The sequence below is a fragment of the Etheostoma cragini genome, chromosome 4 (genome assembly GCF_013103735.1).
Source record: "Etheostoma cragini isolate CJK2018 chromosome 4, CSU_Ecrag_1.0, whole genome shotgun sequence".
Taxonomy (NCBI): domain Eukaryota; kingdom Metazoa; phylum Chordata; class Actinopteri; order Perciformes; family Percidae; genus Etheostoma; species Etheostoma cragini.
Window position 1 is genome coordinate 27,707,687 of NC_048410.1, and position 19,174 is coordinate 27,726,860.

Here is a 19,174-nt window from a genome sequence, read left to right on the forward strand (position 1 = left end):
CAGTTCTGAAGGCAAAAGGGGGTCCAACCCGTTACTAGCATGGGGTACCTAATAAAGTGGCCGGTGAGTGTATATCTTCATACTTTGGAACTGTTAGAACAACCAGACAGCGTTACTAAAGTAGTTCAGAGACTTCTTGCTTGTTTAATGTTATTAGATTTCCTGTAATGTTCTAGGCCAGTTCTTTTAAGCCAAGGACCCTTTACCTAGGAGAGAGACGGAGCAGGGACCCCTGCTACATATAGTGTATAAAATGAAGTTGCATATTAAACAGGACCTACAATAAAGATTGGGCAGCCTAAAGCCCAAATAATGTACATATATTTTCTATGCATAGAATACTAAGCTATTAACATAACTATTGTTGGCATGATTTTTATAAATGATGTTTTAATGTTAAAACATACATGTGGCACAGTGTATCTGTGGATGGCTACCTTGGTGACTACTTAACATAAAGTATAGTATATTGAGTTTTTTTTCCTTCGTTTCAAATTGACTGATTTATATTTGCAAATAATATGTTAGATGCACGATAAGCCATTTTGGATCTTAAATTAACAGTTATTTGGTGGCCTTTGACATGTGCATCTACTATAGGAAGTGTGTGCTCAAAAAAAACCTCTACTGATAGCGGAATTGGGGTCCCGGGTTCCTGTGGGCTTTCCTTTTCTTTTCCTATGCTGAAATGAGGGGCCTCTTTTTGTGCACAGGTGTGTGTGTGTGTGTGTGTGTGTGTGTGTGTGTGTGTGTGTGTGTGTGTGTGTGTGTGTGTGTGTGTGTGTGTGTGTGTGTGTGTGTGTGTGTGTGTGTGTGTGTGTGTGTGTGTGTGTGTGTGTGTGTGTGTGTGTGTGTGTGTGTGTGTGTGTGTGCGCGCGCGCGCAATGGAGTCACACTGAGCTCTTGGCAATTTCTCATGCGGGGGGTTTCTGCTGAGTGTACGTTTCCACTTGGGTACAGTCAATAGTCTGCTTTTTTATGGAAAGAGCTATCAATAGCACTTTCCACCATTAAGGTGTTAAGACCCATCCCATCCACCAGATCTGTCAGCAGTTTTAGGATAATATTGGCAGAATTATTTTTAGATTTTTATTGCAGAAATATGTGGTTATCTTAACACCGCAATGACAGCACATCAGCTCGTTACAGCTATTATGCTCGAGGCAGCATCTCTCTCCTGTGAGTTTTATGTTGGCTCCAGTTTTTGATACCAGCATTTACTTCTGACTTCACTTTTCACCCCCTTGACAGATAGTTTTCATTAGACGCATTGCACAGAACCTCAACAATAAATAGATTAACACAAAAGATACCATGACAACGTGACAGTAAACGCTTCAGTTTTATCTGCACAGAGCTCTAGCGTTAGAAAGTTGAACTTAACTTCCTCTTCTTTCCCACCCTAATATAGTTACTTTTTTGTCCTTTTGTAGCCTTGGAAGAACTTTTGACTTTTGCCCTCTTAAAAAAACTAAAAAAAAAAACTCATCCAATGTAGCTTACAAAACACATTTATTTTTCATAGCCATTTTTTTTTTTGGAAGACCCCTCCTCACCTTGTTGTACTCGCCCCAGTTGAATGTGCTGTGAAAGCAAAAGCAAACTGTGAAAGTGGTAAAAACCAAACGTGTACTATAGATAGTCTGTCATGATGTACAGAACGACTTTAGTTAGTGCTGCACAATCAGTCGCTATTGCAAACATCTAAATTGCAATGAGGAATAGTGCAATATCCAAATCACAGGGGGGCATAATATTTGTTAATGGCAAAATATGTGTCAAACCATTCTGAATGAAGTATTGTGGTGCTGCAAAAGTAGCAGTCCTACAAGTTGTATCCTAGAGACTAAAGAAAGAAAAATCTTTATTTGTGCCGAGTCTTGCAAAAATCACACTATAATCATTTTAATTTCTTTCAATTTTAAAGATTCTATTACATGGTGCTCTTTGGAGGCTTTTATATAGACTTTAGTGGTCCCCTAATACTCTATCTGAAGTCTCTTCTATGTAGACCTTAGAGGTCCCATAATACTGTATCTGAAGTCTCTTTTATGTAGACCTTAGTGGTCCCCTAATACTGTATCTGAAGTCTCTTCTATGTAGACCTTAGTGGTCCCCTATTACTGTATCTGAAGTCTTTTTTATGTAGACCTTACTGGTCCCCTAATATTGTAATATTGTACCTGAAGTCTCTTTCCAAAAATGCAGCCCTTGGTGCAGAATTACAGCCACTAAAGCCAGGCCCACAAAGAGCTTTCCTCAGTATGTGTCATTTCTGAGTCTGTAGCTTTTGGAGGGAAGGGAAGGGGGGGGGGGCAAACTTGACCAACTGCCACTTTGCTCGTTTGAAAGCCATGATGTCTTTCTCTCATGATGGGCTAAACTCTCTGGGACAAGGTTACCTCCCCTTTCTCTGCCTTGCCCCTTATGACATCATAAGGAGCAAGACCAGATCAGCCCACCTAAGGTTTCATTTTCTCAAAGATAGAGCAGGATACCTAGGGCTCGGTTTACACCTATCACCTTTTGTAGCCACTATAGGGGGCCTAGAAGAACCATAACATACATGTCACAAACATATTATCAATCAAATGTGTAAAACTAAAAAAAGACACAAGACCACAAATACATTACAGCTATTCTGATAATCCAGACCAGTCTGATACGTGTTGGTCAGTAACCCTTCCCTCACGTTTCTTTCATCCGTGTCTTGTATCATAACCAACAACAATATACATGAACAAGTGCATGAACAGGAATTAATTACAAATGATTACAACAACACAGTAGCAATACAATAATGAATGGCTACAACATGAACACATGATTTAAGAAACTAATGCTAGTTTTCATCCCGAAAGTGGATCAGCTGCCGGGTCCTCCTGTGGGATACAGGACGGTATATATAAAGCACGTAGCAATGTCTCTAAAGCAAGTATTATTGTACACTGATATCGCACAAAATTCTCTGCTAACTGTAGACATGCATGCTAGCAATTTTTAAAAAGTTTCAGTTCAGAACATGGTTGGTTTCAAGTATATATGTACAAAACTATATAGAGCACAAAACAAGACTTAAATCAATTATTTAAGCTGAAAATACTTACATATATAGGGGGCAACAATGGCTGCCAAATCGACCAGAGTGCCTGTTGCGCAATGTGTATAGATACCCCTCGGTTTAAAGTAAGCTTGCGTCCTCCCTTGGTTTTAAGGGCTGTGCACCCCTTCGTCTTACCCCTAGCCCTCGATCAATTGGAGTCTTGGGACAGCCCTTATTCTCGCCTGAACGCACAAAACTAAGAGAAAGGGGTAAGACTGAGAAATGAAATTCAGCCTTATTACCTGAGGACAAATAGAGCTTCATCAGTATGGTCAGCACAGTGCTTGTGCAGTTAAAACGGATAGCTATGCTCAGGAGTAACCAGGGGGCAGAACAGGTGGAGCTACGGCAGGTTGTACAGTCCTGGCACAGAGGCTGAAGGGAATGAAACAGATGGAAGTGTGAGATTTGCATTCAGTCAGCCTCTGCTTTAGGCTGTGCTCGGCCCCGGGCTATGTCATTTGCATTGACAAATGATTCCCCGCGTCTCTCCTTGAGCTATATGACTCACTGGGGCTTATGGGGACAGATAAGTTGTGAAGGGGTGTGCAAAGATACGCCTGAATCGATAGCTACACTGCTCAAATCACTCACGCCTGACATGAATGCATACAGCCACGCAGACAAAGCTGTACACCGCTATTGTTCTGGCTCCACTCTATTTTATTTCTCCACACGAGCAATCTTAATGACAAGAGATCATTTTATCGTAAGACATTTGTTGACAAATAGCTCTTTATTTTGTTTTTATGTGGGCGGAGATCATTTCTGTTCTTTTAGATTGAGACGAATGATCCAGCATCATAGACAATGCAGCCAAGTAATACTTTACAGTCTTTTGCATCATGATGACACCGCAAAACCAAATGTCTGCTATCACTAGCTCTGATATGACATGTTGGCAGGGCATTGCATCTATCCAGATATCTGGTTGGCATTTAAAGTACAGGCAGAGCAGGGCTCAAAGCACAACCCGAGCTAGCATTTTCATTTATATACAGTTTATAATGTTAAACTTATCTTTACATACATCGTTATATTTATATTTCTTTTATTTTGGTCCAGATTGGCATGCCAGACTGCTGGGGTTTTGCTGAAATACAGTGGGTAAGGTTTACACACCCGTGCTAAAGTTGATTAAATAGAGGAGTAAAAAACCATCCAAGCCATCTGGCCAAGGGAACTTTATCAGGATGCATAGTATCCTGATCCATGAAATAACTGGCCTTTAAAAATAAAAATGTGCCTGCCTCTACGGGAATTTAACATAGGGGGTGTATACTTATGTCCCCTGTATTTTAAGGAAGAACATTTATTTATTTACGATTTTTATTTTTTATTTTTATTTATTTATTACTGTTGCTGTTAAATTTAAAGTGTAAAATGTAGGGTTGGACGGTAATACGGTAAACTGCGGGTCTTAAAAATAGCAACGTATCAGTTTCAATACGTCATTAAAAAAAGGCAATGCACTTATGTAGGAGACAAGGATTAAATATTAAATATAATTTATTTAGTGCCTAATAGGGCTTATGTTTGGCTGTCATCACTTGACAGTGTGGAGGAGAAGGGGGGGGGGGGGGGGGGGGGGGGGGTAGACGGCAAGTTTTTGCACCGGGTGACCTGGTCTCGAAGAAGAACAGGACTTCTGGAGTTTGGCAGCATTCCAGTTTCTGACCTAACGAGAAGTGAGAGGTGTGTCAGTATTAGTGTCTGCTATTCAGTTTCTGAACGCTGTAGGCACAAGCCAACAGATAGGTGAAGCCGTCTGAGCCTTACGTCATCATTTTTAATTAGTCACGGTAATACCGGATACCGGGCTAAAATAGGGAGGAGGTTTGACGGTATCAACATTTGGATACCGCCCAACTCTAGTAAAAAGGGCTGTCAATCAGTTACAATTTGTAATCCGGCAAATCGCGCAAATGTCCTAATTACTCGTGATCAACTCCAAATTAATCCCACATATAATATCTGTTCTCAATGTACTTTAAAATGGATATATACAGTATATTTTTAATTTAAGCGTTTAATGGTACAGTGGTATTTGAGACCCAACTACTCCGCTGGGAACTCAGTTCACATCGATAGTACACGCACATATTTTTATTATTATATTATATTTTGAAACTCAAATTGTCGTTCAAAAGTCGCTTTTCTTTGTTATCTATCTATCTTTGTTTCCGCTCGCCATCCTCTGCCATTCATGGATGTATATTCTAGGTACCGGTAACATCTGCTCTCGTTGTGCCGTTTTGTCGAAATCACAGAACTCACACACATTAATCGCACACACCAAAGAGAGAGTGGAAACCGTTTTCTGTCATCTAAATTATTCTCATGCAGTGAATCTAGCCTATCAGCATGCTGTGCATGGTAACACAGATGCTACAAACTACCTACTGTTATTTTTTTTTTGTCCTTTCTAACTCATAATCCACAGTTCACCTGGTGATGTACTTATACAAGAACAGAGAATGGGTTTCAAGATTGTTGAATACACATTGTTTCCTTCCACGGCCACTCAAATGGAAATTCTGCAAGGCTACCGTCAAGTTTACGTCATTTCCTTGCACGTTTTTTCCTGGCATGTCTTGTTTGTCAGCAAGTTGCCCATCACTCTCAGCAGCTGCTGCTGGCGTTGCGAACATTGCTGAGGTGTTTAGCAGAGGGACAGATTTAATTAGAGTAGATGGGAGTCTCCTACACGCTGGATCCTGTCATATAATCAGTCATGTGGGGGAGGACAATCCCTCACTGGCAGCATCAACACAGGCCATGTGATAGCTGTGTCAACAAGATTTTCCCCTGTGATGTCAGTCTGCTTTTTAATAGGCGGTTCAGGGCGGCATGTTTTCAGTCGAAAAGCCAGCGGTTGATTTATGGTAAGCTGCAGGCATGACAGGTATCTGACAGTGCTCAGGGGCGAATGAAGTAACTCAAGTACTTAGCAGTAGGTGTGATTATATAATTTTCTTTACACATGGCCTTGCAAAAGTTCTTAGGAATAAATAGATCAGCAACTTATCCCACACACAGCTATAGTTGTCACTATAAACAAAACCTATTGGGGAAAGTGACAGAAATTGTTGTCCCAAATAATCACTTAAAGGAATTGTGGGTATCTTACTAGTTTCAGTTCTGCTTAAGGTCCTGTCTGGGTAGAACATGTTCCTGTAAAGCCTACATATGAGCTATCAGATAGCAGACTTCAGGGAGTGCACATTTGCATGCTTGGATAGCAAAGAACTATTTTGACCCTCACCTCCAGCCCCTCTGCCTCCCACTTCCTCCCACTGAAATGAACTCGTAATGAGGCACACAGCACTCCGTGTTAGTTTAACTACCGCTAATATTTGTGTACCTTCTAGGGACTCGGCAGCAGCAGCCGAGCCCAGTACCTCGGCGTCTGGTGTGGGAGAGGAGCTCCGGGGGCTTCCAGTTGTGCCGCCAGCTGTGGGGACGCCGACTGATTCAGGAGATCACAGCGAAGCAATCGGCAAGGAAAGCTCAGACTCCAGGGACACCTCTGAAGGTACAGAACTAAATTGTATCGACGGGGAATTGATGCACCTTGTACTGTAGATCAAGGGTTCAATTTCAGACCAAAAACAAATTGAATCTAAGCTCTCCTTGGGATTCAGGCTCATTCCAACCTACTCATCACAGTGTTTCCATCGCGGACAGATCTGTTAGAAAACCAATTGGGTTACCAGAGTTGCGTAAACCGTAGCCCGCAGAGCACAACAACGACAAAATTGCGAACCAGTATTTCGTTAGTACTGCACCTAGCATCTTTTGACCTTTATCAACAGTTGCAAGAACCCCACATTAAAGGCCTACGGTCATCTCATGGCTCATTGATTTCTACGGTGAAAGCGGTCACACACACATTATGTGCTGACTCACGCATGTGCACAAATACACAAACACACTGTTCAAAACACAGTACGCGCTAGTTCACGCACACGCATTGTCTGGCACAATTTGATTTCCACGCAGACATGACATGAATCCAATTAATTCAGGATGAGGATCAATAGAGAACCATTTCCATGAGGGAAAATTGCTTTTGGCTTTTCGACTCAGTCAGCAGTGCTGGCGTTGTTTGAAGGTGGCTCAGAAATGAGAGATGCAAAGGAGCCCTGCAATGCTGCACGACAATTTTGATGTCCCACTCTTCTGATGTATTTCCACACAGGCCTCCGCTGTCATTTGGAGCATGTACAGTATATCCAAACTAACTGGAAAATGTAAATTATATTAAACCTCTCGCCTCGCTGTGGAAAAAATTAATGAAACACAGAGTGGGAAAAGCAAGCCGACTTAAAACAACAGAAATGAATAAGACTTCACTGATCTCAATGAGAAATCTACAGCAATGCTGGGTTTGTGTTTTTACTTAATTTGGTACTTTTTACCTTTTTTAGTTTTTTTAAACACCGTACTCCAGGAGATATTTTTGGCATATGTATTAACTTGCTGTGGAGGATTGCATTTTGTAGACGGTTTCTTTTTGAGCCATATGTACTGGAAGTTACAATAATAAATACCAAAGTGTTTCCTGTTTGTAAAATCAATCAATAATGTCCCTTCACTCCTCCGTTGTGGTCATGGCACAGTTAGATGTGACTGATCGATCGCAAATGCTTTGCAGCCTATTATTCTCTTTCACATTCTCAACAAGGAAATGTTCATAACGCCAGTGTATTGTTATTATTTTTTTGGCTGCCTGCCTGCAGTGTCATTGTGACCTGTGGATGAGTTTATCGGGGTGTCGTTGTGCTGCTGTAGAGAAAAGTTTCATAAAAGTAAGAAAACACAGCGAGGAACTTCTGCTTTTTTCCCGTTTGAAATAACAAGCCGTGTTCCCAAGAGGCCCAGTCATTTTGCAGATGTGCTGATAGTTAGGCTGATAGCCCAAATCCAGTTTTTTTTCCTCCTCTTTTCTGAATCCTTTCTGAATGCACAAGTCTAGGGACGTGAGCGATATACAAAGAACATCCTCTTTTGTAGAAAAAGCGGTGCTCGTTGTTCATCTGCTGGATTGTATCCAAGGTTATTTTCAAATTTCAGAGCGAATAATCCATGACAGAATACACATCGGCAATCAGATTAATGGAAAAGAGTGATTGTTGCTGTTAGGGGCTAAGGAGAAAGTGTTACAGACAAATCACAGTTTAAAACTAAATCAATAAAGCTCACTGAGCTAAATTAGGCTGAAACACTCTCAAAGCAGTTAATGACAAATCCGGCCGAGCGGGGAGATAGAATGGGTCAATAGCTCAAACGAGCTGGATACGATCACGTTGCGTCACATGGACAAAGCCATTATGGCAATATGCACAAAGCGACGTGCCAGATCTCCCTTAGGAAGAAGACCTTCAAATGCGTATGATACAAAGATAAAACAATGTATGTAAATATTCAAAGGCCGTGGGAGGAGATCCGGTGTCTTTCATCTATTTTGCTTTGCCAAAAGGATTCAGGCAATGTAGTTTGGAGCTGTGCGCGCATGTCTCTGTGTGTGTTGTTTTTTGGGGGGAATGTCAAAGATCGATCCAACATCATGAAGGTGCAACTGTCAAACAGCAAGGGAGATAAAAGGTGGAAGTCACCACTCTTCTTCTATTAAAAAACAACAACAACAGTGTTTGTGTTCTTCTTTGCTAGCTTTATGTGCGGCCCAAGCCGAGCCACAGACGGAGGAGCCTTCCGAGGTGATCTACGATGACGTTCCAAGCGAGGACCCCCTCTCTCCCGATGGTTAGTAGCTGCGGCAGAATTGTGTTGGTTTCGGGTGTTTATCCTGTCGTAGGGCTGGGCGATATGGAGAAAGTCAAATATCACAACATTTTGGACCACATACCTCAATATCGCAACAAGATTGTATGGTTAACCATTGGTGCGTTCACAACATATTTACTCATTGACATTTGATGAATAATCATCAGTAATCTGGATACACTGATGAAAACAGCTTAAACAGTCTGGTAAGAAAATGACATTGCTTTACTTTATAACCAGGAAAAGACAACACTTATGCCATTTTATCATAATACCATATCCAGAATCTAAGACAGGATCTAATCTTGTATCACAATGTTGATATAATATTGATATATTGCCCAGTCCTATCCTTTCGGGAAGCTTGATGCCGTGTGTGTGCGTGCGTGCGTGCGTGCGTGCGTGCGTGCGTGCGTGTGTGCGTGTGCGTGTGCGTGTGCGTGTGCGTGTGCGTGTGTGTGTGTGTGTGTGTGTTTAGCAGACATGATCTATGAAGATGTTCAGCGAGACATCGGTCCTCCGGATGCCGACCATGCGTGGAGTTCCAGTGAGTTCGAAAGCTACGACGAACAGTCCGATAACGAGACCAAACTACCAACACGGAGCAAGGTAGCATTCACAAGTGTGGGTGTGGGCGTGGGTGTGGAGGATGCATGCCGGATGTGTGTATTCATCTCACACAAATCATCATGTCTGTTTATTTTACGCGGCATCACGACCAGCCAGGTTGTTTTGGTTGGTTTTCAGCACTTTGAAAAAGAAAAATCAAGGGGAATATTTCATCTCCTGCTCCTCTGGCGCAGTTGTCTTTACTAATGTATACAACTGGAAGGAAACTATGAAGAACTTGAAAAATGTATAACAGGCTGTCTCTGCCTTAAACTTTCACTGTGGGATAAAAGTAAACAAGAGGCTTTTCAGTTTTGGAAAGCCTCCCATTTCCTTGCCTCTTCCCCGCCAAGGATGCTGTTCACCAGTGTTGTGCAGCCCTGCTACACACTGTCAGTCTTCCACATGATGGCACTGTGTGCACATTCACAATGGGCCTCAACAGCCTCTAGCATGCATGCACCTATGCAGGCATAGGAGAACATTTGGAGTCATACTATTGAAAAAAAACCCACCTATTTTGCCGAGTTGAATCATTATTAACGTATAGATTTATACCTACCTTTTACATATGTTCTCATATTGATGTCTATGTATGGAGAGTGTATTTCAAGAACACCCTGAGTTAAATCGATGCTTTGAGAAACAAAGTAGAGAGCTAAGGGAATTTTTGTTGTTCTCTTTGCATGCTTTATCCGCTGAACAAAAGGAAAAGATCCTGCTGCACTGGTTGAACAACTTAATGAAGAAACCGCAACTATCAAGGCCCGGCAACCCTTTTCGGCTAATCAGCTAGCACAGCTTTCATCGGAAACGCATTTTTTTCCACAGTTTTTAATTAGTCACGCCCGATTAGACTTTCACCAAGTGTACCTGAAGTTCTCCTCTTGTTTAGTTCAATGCTTAATTTGAGCAGCCTGGGAGTGCTCTGACATAGTTCTCTTAATAATTGCTCTAAACTGCCTGCCCCCCCCCCCCCCCCCACAAGTCTCATACAGCATAACCCCTTTGACCAAAGCAGTGCTCTAAGGCTTTACTCTCTATGCTTGTGATTAATTCCCGATGTTGCCGTGATCACTCTGCCTCCATTATGCTTTTTCTATCTCCTCTCCCCTACTCTCCTCCTCCTCACTTCGCTTTTGTGGCTAAACTCCACCTGCCTCCACGCCCCCCCCTGTCCCCGTCCAACACCTGTAGCTCGCTCCTGAAGTGTGTCGGCTGAGGGATCGCTGTGCCAGGACCAAACGTGAACTGGCCATGAGGCTGTCTGGCAAGCACAACTATGACATCAAGGTATATCTCCAGCAGCAAGCCAACGCAGCTCTATCACACAGTTTCTTCTTCCTCCCAGAGCTCGAACCACCCCGCTAGATGTTTGTCAATAGGATTGATGATCACCCCAGAGTTGAAATATGCTGTGTTGTATGCCCAGCTGACTCAAAGGCTTAACTGTCTCTTTGCACCAGCCTCCCCAGCTTTGCTTTTGGACTGTGACTTTGCTTTGAGACTCTGATCTGTCAGTCTCTGTCTGTTTACCCTGCCTGGTTTAATAGCCTGACATATTCATGGGACACATAACTTATTTAATAATATTCAGTGTATTTACTTCCAAAACACCAGTGCAACTTGCCCCCAATTAATGACCTACTTTTCCTGAAGTAGCATCATTTAAAAATACTACCACCCGGTGTGTATTCTAGGTCTGTGGAGTCTGGTTGCAGGGGCCTCTGTGATGCTCAGGGTGGAGTTTGTGGTCAACTAAATTCTCCCGCACTGAGCAACGCAGCTCTGATGTGGTGCTCACTCTGTTACCATAATCTCCCGATGATATGCTCATAGGCTCTCTGATTAGAGGCTGCACAGCGGCCCGCAGGGAGTCGCAGATGGTGAGATCCATGATGAGCCCAGTGAGCGCCACTCCTCTCCGTCTCTCTTCAGAGGAACACCGCAGGTCATCAAGTCTCCACAGCATGGCTCTTTCCTTGCACCCTAACGCTCCCTCGTCGTGTCTGTCTGCTCCTTCCAACCAGGTTCAGCAGCTCATGAAGGCGGCGCGAAGCGGAACGAAGGACGGGCTCGAAAAGACCAAGATAGCCGTCATGCGAAAAGTTTCCTTCCTCCAGAGAAAAGATCAATTGGGTAATGCAGGGAAGTCTAAAAACTTTGGAAATGTGGGTTAGCTGTAGGCCTGCACGATTCAGGGAAAAATACCAATCACGACTTTTTTCCCCCTTGGAATTGATATCACAATTCTCTTCCATGATTTTTTTTTTTCTTGTTTTTTATCATGACAAAATACATTGGCAGTACCAAACCAAGGTTATTACAGTTTTGCATTTTTCATTAGTTTTTTATTTTTTATTTTGTTTTGACTTTATGTTTTCAAATTCAGTTTAGTTTTAATTAGTTTTTAAAGCGCGTTTGCTTGTTTAGTTTGTATTCTTTGAAAACGCTTAGCCTTAGTTTAGTTTTTGTAATGTGGGTTATTTGTCAGGGGATTCGAAAAGGTCAGAAAGTATTGAGTAATAATAACAAAAAACATTATACAATTTTAGAACTATGTATTCACAATAACACCAGTACAAACAATGTTTGTTTTTTTTAAATCAAATTTATTTAAAATTTAAATTGTGAACAGAGTGAATTGATTTTATAACAATTAATCGTGCAGGCCTAGTTAGCTTGCTTTTTTGGACAAAAGTGATACTGTTTCTAATAATGGGTATTGGTTATACAGTTGACTCACGAGAGTGTATAATAAAAGTGTACGTAGCCTCCGTGACGCCACCCATTGATTTGTCTAATATTGTTTCGAAGTCTTGAGTAGGGCATTTTCCACGTCCACTTCTTTTAATAAACTATACATCACATGGTTGACTCTTTGAATTATAGGCCGTTGCTTATGTGCAGAGCTAGCCAAGCTAGAGTAGTGTTCGAGGCAGACACGGCAGATAGCACATACTTTTTCTGTCTTGTACAAATCCCTTCAGGGAGAAACGAAAGCACTGTGAAGAAAAGACTGATTATAACCATAATAAATAAAACAGACGTGGGTTGAGTAAAGTTTTCGATACGGGAGAAAGCGAAGGATGAAGCAACTCATGCGGCGCAGTAGAGGCGGTGTCATAGGAACCCTCGGCTGACAATAGAGAGAGATTACCATCCATTAATGGAGTATCGAGCAGCGCCGCAAACCATAGATACCAGACCCACGCCTCAAACCCATCTGAGCAATCACAAAGAGGTAAAGAGGCCAGCGCTGCTATTTTTAGGTGATGATCGAGGGAAATCTGCACGGCATTATATTTCTTTTCCACCAATCCTCTGTTATCATTCCAAAGTCTTTAATTGGAACGGTGGAAGCTTTTGGTATCTGTGTCTTTATGGTTACGAGTGGCGTGGGGATTTTTCTATTCTCTTTCTTTTGAGACTGTCGAACGTCTTGGTGCCAATGCAGAGATGAGAGCGCGTTGGATCGTGTTTTTCGCCGACACACGTTTGTGTGCCTCCTTTTACTCCTACAGAGATACAGTATTGTTTTTGAAAGTTTTTTTTTTCTCCCCTTTTTTCCCCGAAGGCCTCTCTGCCTCTCACTCCATTCTCCATAGCTCTTTCTCTCTCTCTCGCTCCGTCTCTTTCAAAGTGTATAGAAATCTCTTCAGATTTTCGAGGTAATAAACTTAGTGTGTCGCAATGTGTCTCCAGTTGCAGTGAGATCTGATAGCTGTCTTTCTCTCTTCCCCCCTCTCTCATTCACACACACACACACACACACACACACACACACACACACACACACACACACACACACACACACACACACACACACTTTCCGTATGTTTCTCCTTTATTTCTGAATGGCTGCAGAAGAGGAGGATGACGCAGGATACCTGGATGTAGCTATGTCCGAAGTGAAGCATCCCCCCCCACAGCTGAGCCCCATGCCAGAGGGGCTGACCAACCATCAGGTGCACCTTTTTTTTTTTTTTTTTTTTTTTTTATGCAACCATTTCTTCTTGCGCTTCCCTAAATAAATACAACCCGCATATGTAGGACATGTAGTCTACTTAGCATCTAGCTTTTATGTCTAACACACTCTTTACCCGGTAGCGTTGGGATAAGGCGCGAGGCTGTCATGTTAAAAGTCTTCATTTGTTATTTCAGTGTTTTTTACATATCTATGTGCTCTATTCTCTTTATCCTTTTTGGAAAAGCAGTGTGTTTTGTAACTGCAAGAACAGCCGCTTTTATGTCCCAGGAAATCCAATGATTCAGAACTCGGGTGGAGGCCTTGATCAAACAGATCCAGTCCTCTTTGAATCGTTTTCCGCCTGTGATAAACACATGATTATAGTGCAATCCATCAACGCTGCACCGTGCTTAACTGAAAGCATACCGCACACTGCAGCCCTATCATGTCCTCTTAGTGCTAGATGTCCTGACTGGTCTGTTGTCTCCGCAGGTTGTCAGGCGCCATATCCTCGGCTCCATCATTCAGAGCGAGCGGAGCTACTTGGAGTCTCTCAGGAGAATCTTGCAGGTGAGCTGTTTAGTCCCTGGCGTCCTCCTCTGCCACATGCAATATCTTCACCATTTAGCTGTTAGAAATTACACTGAACAGAGAAGCGGTGATATCAATCAAATTACCGAGGTGTCTCAGCATAAATATTCCTGATAAAACAGCCGTCCTCATTTCTGCAGCGTTGTTCTGATGCAAAAAGAGAGACTGTCAGGCATGCAAAGGGGGGGGAGATTCCTTTTTAGTCTCTCTTTTAAGCGGGGAAAATGAGACTTGTTATCTCCTCATCACAGAAAAATAAGCGGAGCCTACTGACATGGAATCAGCAGCCATCAATGGCTTCCCTGCACACTGCAAAATCTTCCACTGTCAAGATGCAATGCGCTACCTTTGTTGTTGAGTGACATGATTGCGTGCGATACCTGCGGAGGTTTAGCTCTTTTGAAATCTCTCTTGTTATTCAGAGAGTCCAGCCAAGTGCTAAACGCACTCTCTCCAAACAGATAACATAAAACAGATGAAAGGCCACAGCACAATTAGACATTGAGGGTTGTAACTTTCATTATTTCTGTAAAACCGATCGCACAAACCCATTGCACAGTTGTCCCTGTAGTACTTCCTGTCCATGTTCGTTATGCAGATGATTTATTTGCTGGGATGTATTTGCGTAGATAAGACTCGCAAAACATCGACAGCCAATCGACCACTTTTCATCTATCACGTTTGTCTTGGACACAATGTCTATATTTCACCATGTTCAGATTCAAAGACGTATTATGTACTGACTTCCGTGAAGAATGTGGTCCACAGAGAGCCTGTCAACTTATTTATGTAGGTACGCTAATATTCCCATGCGTGCTGACTGAAGAATCAATCAATGCCTATTTCACCATGTTGCTTTTGCATCTGTACCTCTGCTGGGAGCTTTCTTTTTTTGCCATTTAATATTCTGGCTTTTATAATAACAAGTCACCTTGAGTACTGAACATGTTTGCTAGTGGCAACTGCTGTTTTGTGGGTGAATCCTTTGGATTGATGTAGTCACGGTGCCTGTAAGCACATTTCCTCTCTCACTTCAGTTCATGTCTCCTCCCCTTTGGTTGTCTGCTCATGCTGCTGAAAAGAAGAATTGCCTAAGGGAGGTGGACTGCGGAGTCATCCTAAGCACCCCCCCCTTTCTTCACACCTCAGACCCACACATACACACACACACAATCAACATTTAAAAACCCAATTTTCTCTCCCAATCTCACCAGGAATACCAGAGACCATTGATGGAAGCTGATCCACGCATCTTGAGTCCAAGAAAGATCCGGCCTATATTTTTCCGACTGAGGGAGATCACCCAGTGCCACTCCATGTTTCAGATTGCACTGGCGTCACGTGTGGCCGAGTGGGACAGCAGTGAGAAAATCGGAGACTTATTTGTTGCCTCGGTAAGTGTGCATTTTTGGTGTGTATCTTCATATTTGTGAAATACAAACGCAAACTGGAGGGTTATTGGCTGACTCAGGTGTTTGTGTGTGTGTCTGTGTGCGTGTGTGCGCATTCTTGGTTTGTTTCTATCCAACATGCAATCAAAGACTTGCATCCTGAGTAAAGGAACTCATATTTTTCTTGGCATTTCTGTCTAACTGTATAACACAATCTCTGCTAGCAGAGTTATAATGAGCTACAGGCTTTAGGTTGAGCAAACAGGGATAGTTTACACCAAACATGGAATCAATTACAGTGGTGATGAATATCTCTACTGCATCCACATTTCTCTGGGATACTTGTTTACACATTTTGGCACTAGAATAATAGTGTTCAGTGTGCGTTTTCTGTTGTGAGTCTCTGCAGTGTGCTCATCCATAAGGTCCACTCATTATTTGTCTATTAGGGGGGCTGATTAAACCCGCTCCTCCACTGCTGGCCCTTACAGGGCTCCCCCATTGGTATCCCAATACCTATCATCAAATGAGACAACACTGGAAAAGGAAAGTGCTGGGACTGTGTCCTCCTTATTAAGCTGTCCTGTTGTTTCTGTACCTGAGGGTCTTGTAGTAATATCCGAGAAGCAGGATCCTGAGGTGGATGTGAGCAAAGAGGGTTAATTCCTTCGTGCGATTTGCTTATTCCCCTCTACTCCGCAAACTGCCACTATCAGCTGCCTGGTGTGGGTTTAATTGAGGAGAGAGAATTAATGTCTACTGCAGAACAGGCACACCCCCTCACTCACTCACTCACACACACACACACACACACACACACACACACACACGGCTCATGAAGGGGTTTGTGGTTTTTAAAGACTATACTTAATGGCCATTTCCCCGCCTCTCTTTACGTTGAAATTACCTTTGGGTCTCTCTGCAAACAGAATGCTTAGCCAACTATTCAAGATGTATGAATGTGTTTGTGGATGCTGTTGTAAAGACAAAATAATGAATCGTGGTGGCGCAGTAGGCTGCCCGTGTTGGAGTGCTGTTACAAATTCACATGGATTTGCTTCTTTCTGTTTTCCACAGTTTTCCAAGTCCATGGTGCTGGATGTGTACAGTGATTACGTGAACAACTTCACCAATGCCATGGCTCTCATTAAAAAGGCGTGCATGTCCAAACCAGCCTTTCTGGAATTCTTAAAGGTGAGCTTCAGCCTGTGAGCAGCACCATATAGTTCTTTTTTTTTTTTTCTTTCTTTCTTCTAATCAAGGAAACACATTTGTGTTTTAGCTCCTCTCCTCTTTGTTTTCCTTTGAGGTTCATCAGCAGATGCTGAATCTGGGGAAGCTCCAAATCTCAAGGCTTCAATAATACATACTTCTCAGGTTTCCAAGGAGACAGACAAATAATTCCATCTGTAAAAAGGTGGTTATTTACACAAAATGCTAAATTGTTGTTGACAGTGGGTTCATGGCGCGTGTCTACCTTTTAGTATTCATTCATGGAAGAAATTAGATGGAAGCACTGTAAAAGCCACTGGGCTAGTTTGATATTGTCGTTTATTGTAGTAGGCTGTTCTATGCACTTCAGTTTGTTGAATCTATCTCAAAAAGCTCCCATGAGTGCCTGAAGGATATTTGCACCAAGAATTGCAAAAAAGCGGCTAGGACACCAGGCTAATCTGAGAGGCTAAGGAGGAGCGTCTACCCTCAGGCCACTAGAAATCTTATATGAGGACAGCCCCCGCCCCCCCACGCCCACCCACCCTACACCCCACGTCCTGGTTCATGATGACTCATCAAGGATGCTGATAGGATTACATTTCACTGGAATTTCACCTCATGCAATTTCATTTGACAAATAAAAATGGATTGATTGATTGACGTTTGTGATAAAATACAGGGGAATCTGCGAAGGAATGAATGCCACATGGGCTGATTGTTTTATGACAACTTTCCACAACCAGACAGTCAAGATCTGTTGAACGGTTTACTTCATGTTTCAGATATTAATTAGGGATCATGAACAAGGGAAATAGTGCCAGGGTGCATGCAGTGCCAAGGAATTATTTAAATGTTCTGAGTTCAACAATTCCTTATGCGCGCAGCATTCATGCATGAGTATGACCCGGATCATTGAGCTGTAAGGCTGATTTACAGAACCAGATCACACCGCTGACAGCACTGCATGTTACTCCAGATAACATGTGTCCCCTTCTTTCTGTTTAAAGGTTCCTCTGTCTCTCCCGCTGCCTGTTGCAGCTCTCACTGGCAACGTGAAGACAAACCAAATAATACATTGGCTAGACACAGACTGGGGAAAAAACACTGAATCAATGACATACTTCATTATGTTGCTTCTAAAATATTGTGGAGGCACTGACTGCATGCATATGACCCTAAGCACGCAAGGCAGATTTAGAGTACAGGGAGAGGGACCATTCAATTCGTGTTTGGATAATTGTTTTGTTTTTACATTACGATGTAATATGCGAGCTCCATTTGCAGAGAAGCATCTAGGTGAGTTTACTGTAAACGATTTGTTTTTGATAGAAAGAAAAAGAAGAAATTGACAATTGCATAAATGTTTATTATTGTCCAAGCGAAATTAGTTTTTAGTAGACATAAAAAGAATATCGAAACAGCGGATCAGAGAATCCAGAAAGTCTAATAATTATTATAATTGAGATCAGTAATTATTGTCAAAGTTGTGTACAAACATACTGTGTAGAAAAGCATTTTCTTCATTTTTCAAAGATTATATTTTGGGCTTTTTAGGCCTTTATTCATAGGACAGCTGAAGACATGAAAGGGGAGAGAGAGGGGGTATGACATGCAGCAAAGGGCCGCTGCGTCTGTGGGCTCGTGCTCCACCAGCTGAGCTACCCAGGCGCCCGGTGTAGGGTAGCATCATCCAGATCAGTGATTAAACCTTTGGCTAAACAACTGGCTCTTGATTCGAATTGCGGAGTGCTGTATAATTGGCAATGTTTTTTTTTCTTCTTTCTTTTTTTTCTGCCACTTAGTTTGTTTTTTAAGGCTTTAAATGATCTGGCCCCAGAGTATTTGTCTAAAATTTGAACTTTGCGGGAGCACAACCGGTCTTCAAATCCGCTAGTTTAAGAAGTCCGAAGGTCCAGGTTTAAACGGTGGGGGGGGTCAGGCTTTTGTAATTGCTATCCTGAGACCCTGGAACAAGCTCTCCCCCCGCCCCCCCCCCATTCCTCTGTTTCTTTGTAACCTTTTCTGATTTTATTGTTTTCTATGTTTACTCTTTCCATTGTGTGATGTGTTTTTGCTCTTGGTTTGTGATGTTAAGCGCTTTGGATACCTGCTGGTTGCTGTAAAGTGCTATAGAAAGACATTTCGATTGATTGACGACTTTCAGCCGTAACTAACGAGAAAAGATATATAGTTAAACACTCGTGGTCTGGCGTTCCTGCTATGCTTAGGCTGAATCCCATTTCCCCGTCTTACCCCTACCCCTTGGCCCTTACCCCTACCCCTTGGCCCTTGAAACCAAGGGGTAGGGGTAAGGGGTGAAAACATACCCCTATGAAATGGGACACCACTTGGTGACATCACCATACAGTATTGATCACAAAGTTCCAAAATGCTGTCTCTGTCTGTTGATTGTGTGGGTTTGGACAACAGTGTGTGATATACACTCACCGGCCACTTTATTAGGTACACCTGTCCAACTGCTCGTTAACACTTAATTTCTAAGCAGCC

The 19,174-nt window shown here is 42.5% G+C and overlaps 1 protein-coding gene across 4 annotated transcripts in view; it reads left to right on the plus strand.

Annotated features, from left to right (window-relative positions):
• The window catches only part of LOC117942667 (rho guanine nucleotide exchange factor 10-like protein), a 78,235-nt gene that overhangs the window by 15,908 nt on the left and 43,153 nt on the right, over positions 1–19,174 (plus strand). The window contains exons 4-12 of one of the 4 annotated variants that reach the window (XM_034868261.1): positions 6,475–6,638; positions 8,777–8,869; positions 9,369–9,499; positions 10,697–10,792; positions 11,530–11,638; positions 13,367–13,467; positions 13,962–14,039; positions 15,275–15,454; positions 16,529–16,645. In XM_034868261.1, coding sequence (XP_034724152.1) covers positions 6,475–6,638; positions 8,777–8,869; positions 9,369–9,499; positions 10,697–10,792; positions 11,530–11,638; positions 13,367–13,467; positions 13,962–14,039; positions 15,275–15,454; positions 16,529–16,645 — 1,069 coding nt within the window. The remainder of the gene's footprint in view (positions 1–6,474; positions 6,639–8,776; positions 8,870–9,368; positions 9,500–10,696; positions 10,793–11,529; positions 11,639–13,366; positions 13,468–13,961; positions 14,040–15,274; positions 15,455–16,528; positions 16,646–19,174) is intronic. The other 3 variants (XM_034868262.1, XM_034868263.1, XM_034868264.1) reach the window with 3 other exon arrangements.